At 52.3% G+C, this 15,334-nt stretch overlaps 1 protein-coding gene across 4 annotated transcripts in view; it reads right to left on the minus strand.

Moving 5' to 3' along the window:
• The window catches only part of PLB1 (phospholipase B1), a 143,479-nt gene that overhangs the window by 16,571 nt on the left and 111,574 nt on the right, over positions 1-15,334 (minus strand). For all 4 annotated transcript variants that reach the window (XM_047853240.1, XM_047853239.1, XM_047853238.1 and 1 more), the window contains 8 exons: positions 14,403-14,498; positions 13,808-13,879; positions 7,821-7,886; positions 4,593-4,653; positions 3,772-3,830; positions 1,766-1,833; positions 1,489-1,532; positions 1,176-1,275 (listed from right to left, as the gene is read on the minus strand). In XM_047853240.1, coding sequence (XP_047709196.1) covers positions 1,176-1,275; positions 1,489-1,532; positions 1,766-1,833; positions 3,772-3,830; positions 4,593-4,653; positions 7,821-7,886; positions 13,808-13,879; positions 14,403-14,498 — 566 coding nt within the window. The remainder of the gene's footprint in view (positions 1-1,175; positions 1,276-1,488; positions 1,533-1,765; positions 1,834-3,771; positions 3,831-4,592; positions 4,654-7,820; positions 7,887-13,807; positions 13,880-14,402; positions 14,499-15,334) is intronic.

The raw sequence follows: 15,334 nt of genomic DNA on the forward strand, positions 1-15,334 counted from the left end.
AAGGAGAGTCCTACGACAACTTTCCAACCTTGCTTACTCAGGTCAGTGGCTTACTCTCCTGTCCCTTATCACTGGACATCAGAGATGCTCACAGGGAAGCTACCCGTCTCGGCTACTTCCCCTGGCACTGACTCCTGGTGGAGGCTCCTGGTGGAGGCTCCGAGAAAACGGAGAAGGCAGTAAGAGGTGAAGCGAGAGAGGGGCTCAAATGTCAACAGACTGAGGAGTCAGGCCCTGGTGAATGGAGCCTGGGCTGCACAATCATAATAAAACGAGGACAGTGGTGACAGCGGTCACAGCAACAACAGTAATTCGATGCTGATTTCATGGCCCCACGAAGCCCCGTGAAGCAAAATAAGTTCTTCCTGCTTGTGACGTTGAGGAACTGACATGGCTTCCTGTGGTTCGGAGACTCCGGCCGAGCGTGGGGCCCTCCTTACCACGTCTGAGAGGAACGCTCCGTGTAAACAGAGCGGGTCAGTGTCGTTTCCCTGGTGATCTGAGCGCAGCAATCCTTCTACAAAGCAAATACCCAGCACACTCTGTGCAGAAAAGCAATGAACTCTGTCAGGCGTTCCGGCTTTAATTATCTGGGTTGTTGTCGACAACAGAAATCGGAGTGAAAGCAAACAGCCGCTGTGCTGTGTCGGGGCCCTAAGCTCTAACTCCCTAGGGTCAAAAGATGGCTTTTACAGAGCCAAAGACTCCAGGTTCCAAGGTACAGGTGGAGAGAGGGAGGGAGGCCGCCCGTGGGGCCGTGCCCTGAGTTCTCAGCACCCTTCCCGTTAGCGCTGAGCCCCCCCTCACTCCTCCAGGCAGGGAGGTCAGCTGGTGTCAGCGGGACAGGGCCAGGCCACGCTTAAGCTCTCCTGCTGTCCTGTGAGCTGGTGACAGCCCGGTGAGCCTGGCCTCTCCTGGCTCCTCTGACAACCTTGGGGCATTCAGGAAACTTTGTCAGCCTTAGTGTCCTCATGCTAGTCCCCACCCTGAAGGATGTGAGGATTGCAAGAGCTAATCCACTTGAGAGGTCAGGCGTGCAGAAGCGTCCTGCCCACGGCAGCCTTCATTGCCCACCTGGGGCCAGGCTCCCAGACACACCCTTCTCTCCTCCTTCCCATTCTCCTGGGACCTCTCAGCCTTGCCCTCCTCTTCCTCCCGTTTCCACGGCTACTCACCTAGCTCTGGCCCCTTCCACGGCCACATTCAGTCCTGCTGTCTCCTCCAGGGTACCGGTGGAGAACCCAAGGATGTGAGGGTTGAACTTCTTCAGAATGTCTTTTAAGAGGGTGAAGCAGACAGCACAGGTGAGAGGGACGGAGTGCCGCCGCGGGGCCCAGGCGTGGGGCAGGACCAGTCTGGGTCTTTTCAGGGCTGGTGGACTCCCCTCCTTGCAGATGACCTTCTCCGCCCTTGCTCAGGGGGAGGCTCTGGCCTCAGCAAGGGGTTGTCGTGGGCGTAGTCACGGTGCTTCTCTGTGTTGCTACTTACTGGGCAGTGTGGTGTGGGTGTCCAAGATGCCGTCCCCTCCAATGCTGGGGAAGAGAAGGCACATGTGCGAGGGTCGCCCTGACCTGCTTCTCCACCAGTCGTCATATTTCTGAGTCTGCCCCTGACACTTGATTCCCACTACCCTCGGGACTGACATGAGCATCAGGGAGCCTCCTTGCATCTCAGGGCCAGACTGTGGGAACCCAGGCTTGTCTCTGGAGGGGTGACAGGGGCGGGGGGGAATCATTGTTGGAAAATGAGTGGAGAGCATCCTCACCTCCAGGAGACTCCTCTCCAGGACATGGGTAGGTCGCTGGAGTTGCTTGGTCTGGCTCCCAATGCTGTCTGTGAAAGGCAGAGAGAAGGCTCCAGAACGGTGCTGGGCCCAGGTGTAGGCCGAGGGGACTGGGAAGGGCCCCTGTGGCCCTGGCACACGTAGCAGTGGGGAGTTGGATTTACCTTTTCTGAAGATCGTACCAGCTTTTCTCCAGGCCACTTAATCTCTGGGTTGTCCTGACTCCCTACTCCTCTATACATAACTCATAACCAAGTCCTGGAATTATCAAGATTCTTCCTTCCCAGCCTCTCCAGCTCCCATCCCATTCTGTCTGTCCTCTGTGCTACATTCCTAAGTGAGACTCTTGCCTCCTGTTGTAGACGACACCCTGGCCTCCCACCTGACCCCACGGTCTCCAGTGTCTCTTCCCTTCTCACTGGAGTGCCCACCTGTACTTCTGAGTCCACCTCTTTCTTCACACCCCTCCCCACTCCCGACTCTGCCTTTCAGTGGGTCTCTCTTACCACTTGGTCAAAGCCAAACCCCATTACCAATGTTTTGAGCTCACCACAATCTGGGTTCTACTTCCCTTCCCTTGCTCACCCCCTGCTTTCTAGTCCACACAAACCTTCAGGTGTAAGCAAATTGATCTGAAGCATGAAGTCCTTGGACCAGCCCACCTAGTTACCACCCACTGCATCCTTGCTGGGAAAGCTGAACTACCCGCTTTCCAGTCCTTAAATCTCTAATTCCTCCTCTAAGACTCTTCTCAGTTTCAGCCTCTTGTATGAAGCTTTCTCTAAATGTCTTCTCTTAAAAAAAAAAAAAAAAAGAGAAATTCCTCTTTGAAACTTACAAAGGTAATACATGTTCATTATAATTAGTGAAATGATACAAAGATTCTTTTAAAAATTAATAATCTACTGGGGCACCTGGGTGGCTCAGTCGGTTAAGCATCCAACTTGGGCTCAGGTCATGATCTCACAGTTCTTGGGTTCGGGCCCTGCGTTGGGTTCTGTGCTGACAGCTCAGAGCCTGGAGCCTGCTTCAGATTCTGTGGCTCCTCCTCTCTCTTCCCCTCCCCTGCTCATGCTCTGTGTCTCTCTCTCGAAAATAAACATTTAAAAAATGTAAAAAAATTAACAATCTACCCCCACCTTATTAATCTTGCCTCCTGCCACCTGTTCTATATCTCTCCCCCACCCCTACCCACATATACACATCATCAGAGCTAATTAACGGTTAAGACCCTGGGGTTTATCCTTCCAAAGCTTTCTCCATGTTTATATCAAAATTTACCACATTCACACGCATATGGGGAAGTTGTTTTTCCAGAAATGAGTACCTGATTTTAAAAGGCCCGTGTGTCACCTATATGATTATATATCTCCTTCTGTATAAGCAGCTTAGTTTTCCAGCTTGACAAGTTTCTTAAGGATTATGACCACATCTCATACTTCCCTCAGAATGGTTAGCAGAGCATCCTGCACACAGCAATAGCTAATACAATTTGTGCAGAGAAACTACACTATATGTAGGAATTGGGCTCTCTCTGCCCCCAAAGAACACATCTGCAAATGGGGTGAGGGGGTGCTAAGTAGTGTGTAGGTAACCACCCCCCCACCCCCACCCCTGCCCTGCACACACCGCTCTGTGAGTCTGGGTGGTTGGAGATGAGTTCCCTGATAAAGGCAGGCAGACTGAGAAAACTATGCCATAATACACAGATAAAATGCTTGGGAACAGTAGGAAAGTGGGGACGGAGGGCCGCCCTCACGGAAGAGGTTGTGTTTGAGCAGGACTGTGGAAGGGCGGAGGGCAGAGCATTCTAGATTGCCTGGTGAGGTCTTGTGGCTGCCTGGCTGGGTTTCAGTGCCTGACACAGGTAGGTTCTCAGTATTGTCAGCTAAGTGCTGAATGCAAAGCCAGTGTGGAAGAAGTGTGCATTCTACACAGGGTCTGGCTGGGTTAGGGGGTGCCCATGCCCCTCCTGGCTCAGCACTCACAGTCAATGAGTCGCCCATCGCGGCCACCACTTTGATGTCTCCTGGCCGGAGCTCATGGACTAGGGGAGACAGGAAAAAGACAGAGGATCAGGGAGACTCTTCCGTGTAAAGTAGAAGCTTAACTAGGAGTTGGAGATTCTGCTATAGTCCCTCGGGCCCCTGTTAGATTTATTTCTAGCTTAAGACTTAACAAATTTGCCTCTTCCATCCATTTGGAGCAACCAAGGCACTGAGGGTAATGGGCTTGATGGCTATCGTCCATCCTGAGAGGAACCCCATTCACACTGGGGTAGTCCAGGAATGTGCTGGTTGCAGGAGTCTTGAGCATAGGCAGATAGGGCCCCGATCCCTGACTATACCTTCCCTACTGGGCAGGGAGGCCTGAGGGGCTGCCACTGGGACTAAACAGGGATGAGAAGTATGATCTGTGCAGATGCCTGGGTGGGTCAGTCAGCTGAGCACCTGACTCTTGATTTCAGCTTAGGTCATGGTCTCACGGTTTGTGAGCAAGCCCCACGTCGGGCTCCATGCCGGGCATCTCTCTCCCTCTCCCTCTGCCCCTCCCCTGTGCTTGCTGTCTCTCTTTCCCTCTCTCTCCTTCTCTCTGTCTCTCTCAAAAAAGTGTGATCTATGGAGAGGCCTGGGAGCCCAGCAGTGGTTGCAGGCTAGCTTTTCATGGACTGCCCAGGATTGAGATCCGTACTGCACGGGAACCAGCAATGTCTGCTCAAGGCTCCAAGGTGTATTTGTAGGGTGTCCCCCCAACCTGACACTTAGCAAAGTCCTTAACTGAAGGGGATAATGATGATATTTCCACTCACCTGAGGTGGGGACGCTGTTGGAAGGATTCCACTCTGTACACAGGAAGTCACTGCCCCAGTTCTAAAGCAACAGGAGGAAAGACAACAACACCCACAACTCATTGTGCAGGAGGGTTAGCTTTGGTCCAGGGAGAACTGGCTAAGGAATTTTTGATGGAGGCTAGCACTGTGTCCCTGTAGGGAATCACGTGTGGGCAGGAACCATTCACTGTAGATGGTCTGAGAGGAAAATCAGGAGAAACTGGGTATCTACCAGTTTGCCCAAAACACATAATGCGCAGGCACACATACGCATACTCAGTGCTTCCCGGCTCAACTCATCCGCACTCTTTGTGGACCCAGCAGTCACAACAAAGGGGGGAGAAAACAGTCAAGTGCTATAGGTGGTCTCCCAAAGGAACATAGATTCGGATGCCCTAATGGAAGATTACACATAGGTTTTGGTGTTGCCATTTAACATTCAGCCACTGGACACTGAGTACAATGCTGGGGCCACAACAATATTAGAATATTTTTAGGAAAATACCATGAAATTTTTACCATTGTAACATTCCTGCTTTCTGCATATCTTTTTTGCTCGTGTGTATATATATTTTTGCATATTTAACTTAATAGCCAACCAATTTCCTGTGTGTGTATAAATTAATGCCTGTAACCTGGATGCCTTTAGTCAGATTCCCTTGTCTCTAGAATACAGAGCACATTTTCTAGGCACTGGAGGAGGAGATGGGGTGGGAAGCACAGGGCACAGAAATGACCAGTGTCAGTACGTTGAAGGAGAAAGTCTCTTCCCCAGAGTCCCCAACACTTGCACGTCCCCAGGAGGGTCTGAAGGACAAGCCCAGTGCTGAACGCATGGTAGGGCTTTGCAAACAGGTGACGACTGGGTGACTGAATCTCTGGGGGTGTGACTGCCAAGAGGCTTCTGTCGCTCACCTCTTCTGTTTAGTCAGCAGATGGTAAAGACCAGCCTTGTTGAAAAGTCTCCTCTCCCGAGGGAGCAAAGATGCAACCTCTTTAAAGTATTATTTGCTTAAATCTGATAGAGTTGAGTTTATCCCAAGAGGTTGCTCTTGGGATAAATTCATCACACTGATGTGGAAATTCTATTGAAATCAAGAACATGCTTGTGTGCAGAGGACAAACATCTGGGAAAAAGCAGCTTCAACGAAGTTCTGTAGCCGGGAACCCTTTAGAAATGTCTCAACTAGCTGGTGAGCCAGAGACAAGCATGCTCCCTGCAGCCGTAACCAATGCAGGTTGGACTTTGAGCATGCTCATCTGTCACAAGGGAAGAACCACGTGCTATACCCTGCACCAGGGCACCCAAATCCCCTGGGGGTCTTGTTGGACACGGATTCTGAGTCAGTAGGACTGGGGTGGTGCTCGGGACTTGGCATGTCTAACAAGTTCCTCGGTCATGTTGATGGTACCTGTCTGTGTCTACTTTATTTTTATTTTTTTAAATTTTTAAATTTTTTATTTTTGTCTGTGGCTACTTTAAATGGCAAGGTATTGAAAAAAATAACACCTTCTAGGCCTGGGGTTTAACTTTTAGCAGCAGAAGTAAAGGTTCATGAGGCTGTAAGATCCAAGAGGGCAGGCAGAGAGCTCTCTGCTCACCTCATCTACCCAGCACTTAGCATAGTGCCTGCTCCAGTCAGGAATCCGATAAGTAAATCAATGCCTCGTTGACAGGATGCAGCTGACATTTCAGTTATAGTGGATTTGGGGCCATGGTTTGTCTGGGACAAGCCTCGGTTGGGCTAATGGGAGCCTGAGAGAATCCAGAGAAGCTGGACAGCCGTTGAGACTGACATGGCTCATTCCCCAGAGCTCAGCATCTAACAGTCCTTGAAGAATTTCATACAAGTTAGCCTCAGCGCTCCCGCTGGCTTATGAAAGGTCTTCACTCACTCCTGCTGCTTTCGACCCATTTCCCACACTAGTCAGAGAGATCTTTCCACACAGTGAACCAGATTGTGTTCCCCTCTCCCAGAAGGTCCAGGGGCTTCCCATGTCTCTTCACTTGAAGCCTCATCTTCTTCCTCGGGAATTCAGATTCACTGTGACCTGGGCCCTGACAACCCTTCTGAGCTCACCACCCCACTCCCTTCCCCTTATTCACTTGCCCACAGCCACTCCGACCTTCTGTCTCTTCCTCCAATCCCCCAACTCAGCCCCACTTCTGAGCCCTTGCACTCTTAACCCTGCCTGGGACCCCGGCTTTGGCTTTCCAGATGGCTAGGGACTTCTCATCACGTGCATCCCAGCTCCTAGCTCCCCTCCTCAGAGAGGGCTGGTCTGTGAGGCTCATCAGAACTTGCCACCCCTCTCTTGCCCCTTCGCACTTTCTCAAATCACCTCCCACGGAGCCGCCCTCAGAGCTGAAACGATCGCATAGAGCTAGGTATCCGATGCCTCTTCCAGTAGATTGTAAGCTCCCTGAGGGGTGGAACCCATCTGTCTGGTCTGCTCTGTCTCTCTGGAGCAGTGCTAGGCACATCGTAAGTGCTCATTATGGAATGACCTCGAACTCCTCAAGGAGAGGACTATGTCTGATACTTCTCTGAGTTCCCTCCAGCCCCCAGCACAAGACTGGACATGTGCCATAGGTGCTTAGCTGAAACTGGTGGTTGAGCCCCCGTCCTGGTGGCTGACAGATCTTGTCTGGACCAGGCCTGCGTGGCCAAGCATCTTCAGGCCATCTTTGGAGTAAGCAGTCCCTAAAGCCACGGGCCTTGAACCTTCGGGGTTCCTCAGAGCTAGAACAATTGACTTAATCAGACAAGCCCTGGGGACCCACCTGGATCTGTGTCAGCTTCCTGTTGGGCCCGGCCCCTGGAACTGAGGCTCTTCCCACTCAGCTTCCACCTTACCGGAAGTCTATGGCTCATCAAACCCACCACCTTCCCCTCACCCCTGCTTGAAAGGCTGAGCAGCCTAATCAGAAATGAGGTCTGTGCAAAGGTTCACGAAAGCCGATCCACTGGTACTTCGGCTAGTTGGTTGCTGATGTCAGTAAGCACTTGAGGACATGTTAGGACAAACCGGGAATTTCACGGTTCAGGAACCTTTTTTTTTTTTTTTTTCACATTCCAATTTCCAGTATGTAAGAAGGGTGCATTTCTGCTTAAGCTCAGACTCTGGAAAGCGTACCACACCCCGAGTCACTGGCAGGTAGAAATGCTTTGTCCCTGAGAGAGGCAGACGTGCGTCAGGGGTTACCTCAATGGCCGGCTTGGTGGGGTAGGTGTAGTTGCTGTTCCGGGGAGTTCTCAGGAAGGGCTCATTCTAAAAGAGAACAGAAACCACAGGGAGAGCTTATCTGACAGCTTCGAAGGTTACTTAGGAAAGAGGACTAACAATGCCGTCCTCTCGATTTATTTAACATGACTCGTCTGCATTTCAATAGTAAGAACCGCCTAAACTTAATTTAATTCATCCTCTGAAGGGTTTTATGTAACAGCTTTGGCAGGAGGTGCAGAGACCTCAAAAGGGTTCCCTGCATATTCTTCTCAGGGTTCTAGGGTTTGGTTTTCACTGTAGCAACAGAACGTCTATCTACCTAATCCTCAGAATGATCGCTTTTATTTCCTTTGTACCTTCTCCGACAAGAGATCTGCATTATAGCATTTTTTTCTTTTCCAGAAAGTATTGACTATCAGTATATTTTCATCTTTTTTTTTTTCCCTTGCCTCCTTTGAACTTTGTGTCTTACTCTCTTCAGGTTGGCTTCATGTACTGTGGTCTTATTTTTATTGTGAGGCAGCCTCTTCATGTCCTAACCTATTTCACAATTGGTTTTCTCCCAAGCCCGGTCAAGATCCAAGTGTATTCAGTCGCAGGTGAGGGTTAATCGAAGCAGGAAGAAGGAAGTAGGCAAAGGAGAAACAGGGGAAACACAAAGTAATGAGAAAATGTAAAAATGATAAGAAGCGAGAACAAGTTAATAAGCCTGAGACCAGGAGTTAGCAAGTGGCCTAGGGCCACCGACACTTTCACCAGACGTGCTCTGTGGAATGGTCTAAACATTTAGGTTAAAATGGGAATAGGAAAGAAGAACCAGAATGTTGGAGGAGGGGGGTCACTGGGGATCAGTTCCAGGGGTCGAAAACTGACTGCCCGTGGACTAAACTGAGCCAGAAGACGTTTTGTTTTGTTCTCCTTTATTTTGGCCTGACTGGTGTTAAAAAAGAAGGGGGGTGGGGAGGAGAGAAGGAGAGTCTAAATGCTTTAAAGGTGCATGGTCTTCAGTTCCGGCCCTCCCACTGCCTCCTGTCCCATACCTAGTCCCATCCACCCAATCGTGTTCCTGCCTGGCCTGGCCTCTGAGTTTGCAACCCCCGAAAGCCCCCACTTTACAGATGAGGAGCAACTGAGGTCCAGTACAGGGGAGGGACCTGGTCCAGGTAGAGAGCAGGCAGTGAGTGCAGAGTGGGGTCTGACCGGACAGGCCTTTCTCACAGCAGGGTCAGGCCAGTGAAAGAGCTTGTGGGTCAGGCGGAGGAAGAGGAAGTGAGGGACTCAGCAGTGGCCTTGGAGGACTGAGTCTGCATGTGCAACACTGCAGGCCCGGCACCGATCCTGGCTCCCCGGAACCCCCATGTGTCTCTCCCTCCTCCTGAGGCTCAGCCTTCCTAGCTGAAACATGGGCCTGATGAGTACTGAGAGCCAAGGGCAGGAAGCGTGCAAGGCCGCGGAGGGCTCACGATGGCACGTCACCATGGCTAACTGGGCTTGTCTCAGCTGATATTGTTGGCAGCCGCTGAGCATTCCCCATCTCAGGAGGGCAATGTGGGAGCATTCTACAAATAACTGACCTACGTGTGTGTAAGCGGCCCATGTGTTCAGAGCCCTGTTCTAGGTGTTACGATGAGGGGAGGGTACAAAGAGGCTCACAACCCGGTCAGGCAGAAAGCATGAGATGACGCTGTGAGGAAGTAAAGCCTCAGAGACCAGTGTGTCCAGTAAGTGCAGTAATTGCTGAAGAGTTGGCTACAGGATCTGGGGACATATGGACCTCAAGTAGGAGACTCAGTGCGTGGAGGGTCACCAATGGTTCTCCCCACCATGTCAAGGGAGACCTGACTGGGTACAGGGTCTGGGGCTGGAGCTAGCCCCACAGTGGCCAGCACAGGAACAACCAGGGGGCAAAGACTCACCCTGCCCTTCTGGGAGTCCTGAAAGGCCAACTGGAGAGTCGGTTTGGTCACATGACCCAAGGGTTGGGGGAGAGGCCAGAAAGGGGAGACTGAGTCAAAGGGGTCAGAGGTCAAGGAGACACTGGAATGCTGTGGCGAGTGAGGCCAGAGCAGGAACAATGAGAACAGGTCCAGGGCAGTGGCAGAGAGGTAGCATTGTTTATTGACCATTGACCACATAGTGCATGCGTGAGTCACAGCGGTGGAAGGGCCTAGCTTGGAGCTGATAAGGTGGAAAAGGGACTGATTGCAGTGAGTCTGACTGGCTCTCTGAAGCTAGATCTGTAACGCCAGTAGGTAGAAAGCGAAGCTGATGGGATGCCAGCACCAGGGCGTGTGTTCTCCTAGGCAGGGCCGTGCAGAGATGGTGTGGCCTGCCTGGGGTGGCCAGTGCCAGCACAGCCACCTGTCATGAATCAGCACCGTGAGTCAGTGGCTACAGGGAAGGTCATGTTCGTCTTGGCTGTGTTACTAGGTGTGAGGTTCTTCAGGGAAGGAGTGGAGGTTTTCTTCTGTCCTGTGCTGCTCAGACCAAACGAGGAGGGTACAGTCAAGCCTAGGCACCTACCCAAAGGGGGCCTACATTCCAGGGGGCATACCTATCACATGAGGCAGGGTTTGGAAGGCTTGTCTGAGATAAGGAGAAGACGAGGGAGGGTGCGGGGGGTGGGGGTTGGTGCTAGTGACAGGAAGGAGGACATAACAGTACTATATGGAATGCCCTTGGCCTCTCTACCCAGCCCCATCCCATTCCAAACGTGCTGGTTCATGGCCGACTAATCTGATTTCACAACTGGGCAGCCAGTTGAAAGGTGCGGCCTCGAGAGCATGGAAGTTTAAGTAGATGCCGTAGAGATGCCTTGGGAGGAATAGCTCAGTTATTACAGGACACATCCCACCCACAGGACGCCAAGGCCCTCCCTGCTGAGATCCTAAGGTTATAGAATTCTCTGTTGTTGTATGGTGGGAAGGGCCACAGGACGTTTAGCACACAAAATGATGAGGATGTGAATGGAGGTGGTGGCAGGAGGAAAGGAAAAGAGGATAGGTGGGGGGGCACTAGGAAGGCTCCTATCAGATAGGGCACCCGACGTCCCACACCCACAGACCTGTGAAAACCACAACAATACAGAAATAGGGAAGTCCTAAGGATCAGACGGTTTGGGGAGACAAATATTTAGTGCCTATTTTGACATTTCTTACTCAGAAATAATTTTTTGGATGGATGTTTGTTGAGTTTGGGGTGATGGTGAAGTGGGGCAGGATTTAGAAGTCCAAAGCATTCAAAATATAATAGTGTCCCCCATATGTAATTCAAAAGAGAAACCCTGCTAGGCAGTAAAGTAAATATAAGAGAACCCAGCAGACCTCTCCTTTTTCTCAAGATGAAAGATTGGTGAAATAGCACTTAACGTTATTTCAGTTTCTCTCTTTCTCTGTCCTCACCCTTCTCGGTGTCTCTCTCTGGTTCCCCGCTTTGTCGATACCCCGGCAATACGTTTAAGCTGACTTCTGGGCAACCTTCTGCCACCCAGGGCACCCCAGCAGGAAACATCTCTCCCAGGTTAGAAGAACAGAACTGGAGTTTAAGAAAGGAGAAATGAAGACACGGGCTGGGGAAGTCTGGGCAGAGGAATTTAACAGAAAACTGTGGAAACCGATAAATCTGAGCGAGGGGATGTGGAGACAGAAAAAGGGAATCGAGGTGGGACAGGAAAGTGGGAGAATGTCCCCATTTGGGAAACAAGAAGAGACAGTGACTAGAAAAACAGCCCAACCATGGTGGCTTTGCCTCCAGGAATGCAGGCAGAGATGAACTTCATGGAGAAGGCGGTTAACACGGACAAAGGCGGAGAGAGGACAAGAGGAATAGGAACAGAGAGAGACCCATGTTGGTTTTCCAGCTGGTTTCTTCAAAGCCTGGAGGGGAGCCACAGCCGGCTGCCCTGGGTTAGGGGAGGCGTGGGCAGAGAGGCAATGAGAGCAGAAAGGGGACAGCGGTCGCAGTCCACAGAGCGGCTAATCAAAAGCTGGCTGGAAGATCATGTGTCCAACCTGAAAGTCTGACAGAAATCCATGGAGTGCTGTTAAGTGCCCGACCCGCCTGGCAGAATACCTCACAGTTGCCTAGGGCAGGGGGAGGAGCAGGGAGGAGGCTGAGAAAGCTCTCCAATGCTCCCATCCATCCCGGCCCCCTTCTCCCCGCTGGGTCCTGCCTGTTGCCTCTATGTTTAGACACAGCTAGGACTAAAATATGTGCTGCCTGGCCCCTGTCGGCTCGCACTGAGATGTTGGTGGACTTTTATATAGCTCGGAGGCACACGGGAGGGAGCAGATGGGCCAGGGGGACGCAGGGTGCTGCGTTGCCTGGTGTGGGGAAGCGGGGCTGGCCAACAGATGGATCCTTTCGGAATGGGTTCTGGGGTTGCCTGGCAACCGCTTCTCCCAGGCTGGGCTTCTGCAGTTCTAAGAGGCTGGCTTTGCTCTCCTCTGCTTACCAATGGCTCAGTCAGGCTCAGTCCAGAAGCTGGAGCAGAGCCCATTGTGGCCCGACGTGCCGGTTGAAGCGGCACCCTTTTGTGGCTCTTTGCCTGGTTTGGGGCAGAGAGTGGCACAGGTCCCCTTGAGGCCCATGGTGACAGAGCTCTCCCTGACACGGTACCTGGGCTCCGACCTGGTACTTAATAAATGTTTGTGGGGAGGAAGAGTGAATGACCGGTCCCTGGAAGGAGTTATTACATTCACTATGTAACGGAAAGGCAATTGACAGATCGGAGAGGATTTTCCATGGCTGATGTTCAGGATGGCCATCCGGGTTGTCAAAACACTGAAATACCTCTGGTATGGTTCACAGCCACTGCTCTGAGTCCCCAAATGCCCCATTATGTAGGTTGCCTGACCCCTCCCCTGGAAACTCCTGGACAGGCTCAGGACCTAGCAATTAAACAGTCTATACCTGGCACAGTAGGGCTCCCTCTGGGACCTCACCCCAGCCCTTCAGCAGATCTGAGGACCGGGCAGGAGGCATCCGTGTTACATCGTTTGCCTATTCCTTTGCTCCAAGCACTAGACCCAGCAACCCAGCCCTTTGCCCTCACTGCCTTCATTCTCTATGCCTCCTTCCCACTGCCCTTGCCCTCCTGATGGTGCACGAGGCTGGGCTGGGGGAGGCAGCAGGTAGGGAGCATGGGTGTGAGCTAGGGTGCCCATGCTCCCTGGAGCCCTGGTAGACACATGGGGGAGCTGCCAGTCAATTTCCTGCTCAGCCCTCAGGGCAGGAGAGGGTGAGGCCGCCAGACTCAGCAGGGAAAGGGTCAGGCTGGGTCAGGCCCTTCTGCTTTAACCACCTCCCGCCTGAGGGCCCTCTGGCTTCCGCCTTATTTGGTTAAAAAGCTGTTAAGACAGGGCCTAGGAAAGGGAGCTGAAGGCAGTGGGAACCTGCCCCCACCCTAGGCCTGAAATCAAGTTTAACAACCACTTAACATTTTCCTCCTTAAAAGGAGCCCTGAGCTAGTCCTGCCCCAGTGGCCCCTCCTCCACCAGCTCCCTGGTGCCCTTTGCCAGCTCTCCTATTTGACCCCTGGCCCTGCTGGGAGCTCCCACTCCTGGCTCTAAGACCACTAACCACAACTTCAGAGCCGCCTGGCTTCTCACGAAAGCTCCTGACCCGCAGTCAGACTTTCCCAGCGGCCCCAAGCACTGTTGCTAAAATGAGCCTTCTTGCCACACTTCTGGCTTCTTGCCCCCACCCCCACCTTCCCATGAACCCACAGCTCTCGTCCGGATCCTCTGCCTCTGCTTGGCCTGGGCTTCCCACCCCCACCACCTGCTTCTCTCATCTTGTCAAAGAAGGGCTTCTGCGCTCTCTCCTCTGCTTTCAGTTCCCAGCCACTTCCTTCCTTCTAAAGTCCTCCTGTTCACCTTCTAAAGTCCACCTGGGCCAGGACCAGGGGAGGGCAAGGTCTAAGCTCTGGTGTCTGGAGAGGGGCAAGGCAGGTCCTCCCCCATTACCTGAGGAGGGCAGGAGAGGGATATATTTGCCATCAGGTCCAGGGTATCTGTTTTCCTTCCTAGTGGCTCAAGCTATTGGGGAAGAAAAGAGAGATCAGGTGCACTAATTTGCTGCCGCTGAAGCGAACATCCCCTGGCAGCGGGGACAGCTCACAGCTTGGGGTCAGGGGGTTTGGCCTCCTCTCCTGGCTCTGCTGGGGGACACTGGGCAAGTGTGTCCGCATCTCCAGGACTCGGCTTCCTCAGAAACTCCTGAGAGTTGGCTGGCAGGCCTGGCGAGAGGCTGAGATAACATGGTTTACACCCCCTCGCCTAGCTGCTGGCACGTAGAACATATTGAATGAATGTGAGGGGTCTGCCTGGCGTTCCGAAGAGAGTCCCTCCTCACAGCTCAAAGCACAAAGGAGAGAGTGAAGTTGATCTGAGAATCCTAAGGACTCCGTATTTTCAGTTCTATAGACTTCTACAGTTGGGCCAGCCACTGCTCCTTTACACCTTACTTGCAAAGGGAGGCCAGGAACAGGCACCATTCTATAGGTGCTGGTGCTTTGCTAGACTAGAGCCCCAAACCCCAGGGATACCCCACTTATGTTACCATATTGGCCCAAAGGGCTCTGGAGAGCTGGGAGTGGAATTTCTGACTTGGGTAGATACAGTCTGGGGCGAAGAAGGATATATCCAGGTGCCCATCCTGAAAGAGAAAAATGGATTTAAGATCCTTTTGGTATGGAGGGTAAAGAGGGGGCCGCAGCTCATTGGCCTGACCCCTGGGGTTGGCCACTCGGTGCCCCCCTCCCTCTAGGGAAGCTCCCAAGAGGCCTTCTACAAGGTCTGCTCACCTCAACAGGGAGATAAGAGCAATCCCACAGATCAATAGCCTTGGGTGACCCCAACCCCCCATTCTCCTTTCTGGCCCCACAATGCCACTTATTTAATGTTTTTAAAAAGCGTTATATTTATTTTTAGGCACAGTTGTGCAATGCCCTAGCCCATGCCGTGGTTGAGGGAATGAGATCCTAGTCCCTGAGGAAGTCTTGGCAAGCCAGCTAGGAAAAGCTCCTTCCCAGGCCTTGGTCAACTGGTTCCAGTGGTCTTGGTGGGGAGAGTGGGGCAGAGCTTTGGGGCAGGCCTGGGCAAAGCTGACACCAGGGCAACCAACACCCTCATCTCTCTTGAGGTGATCAGGGGCGCTCAAGGCCTCGTCCAGCTCCCCTCCAACTAGGCGAGACCCTGTGGATGGAGGCCCAGGAGAAGAGAACCGAGTCCCCACCCCAATGCACACACAGAGCTCTTTGGCTCAGTGTGTCAGGTGGAGAGCATGGCCGGGGGGTAGGGGGACCCATTACCCAGAACCCTCCTTTATCACTTCGGTGGTCCGTGTGTGGCATGAAGTGTATAATCTGAAGTTGGATATGTTCAAATCTTGCCTCTCCGTCCCTCTTTCCCTATGTGATTGTAGGAAGGATACTTCACCCCTCTGAGCCTGTCATGTGGGGATGAAAACACTCCTCTCAAAGGTAGTTGTGA

Source organism: Prionailurus viverrinus, chromosome A3, assembly GCF_022837055.1.
Source record: "Prionailurus viverrinus isolate Anna chromosome A3, UM_Priviv_1.0, whole genome shotgun sequence".
Lineage (NCBI taxonomy): Eukaryota > Metazoa > Chordata > Mammalia > Carnivora > Felidae > Prionailurus > Prionailurus viverrinus.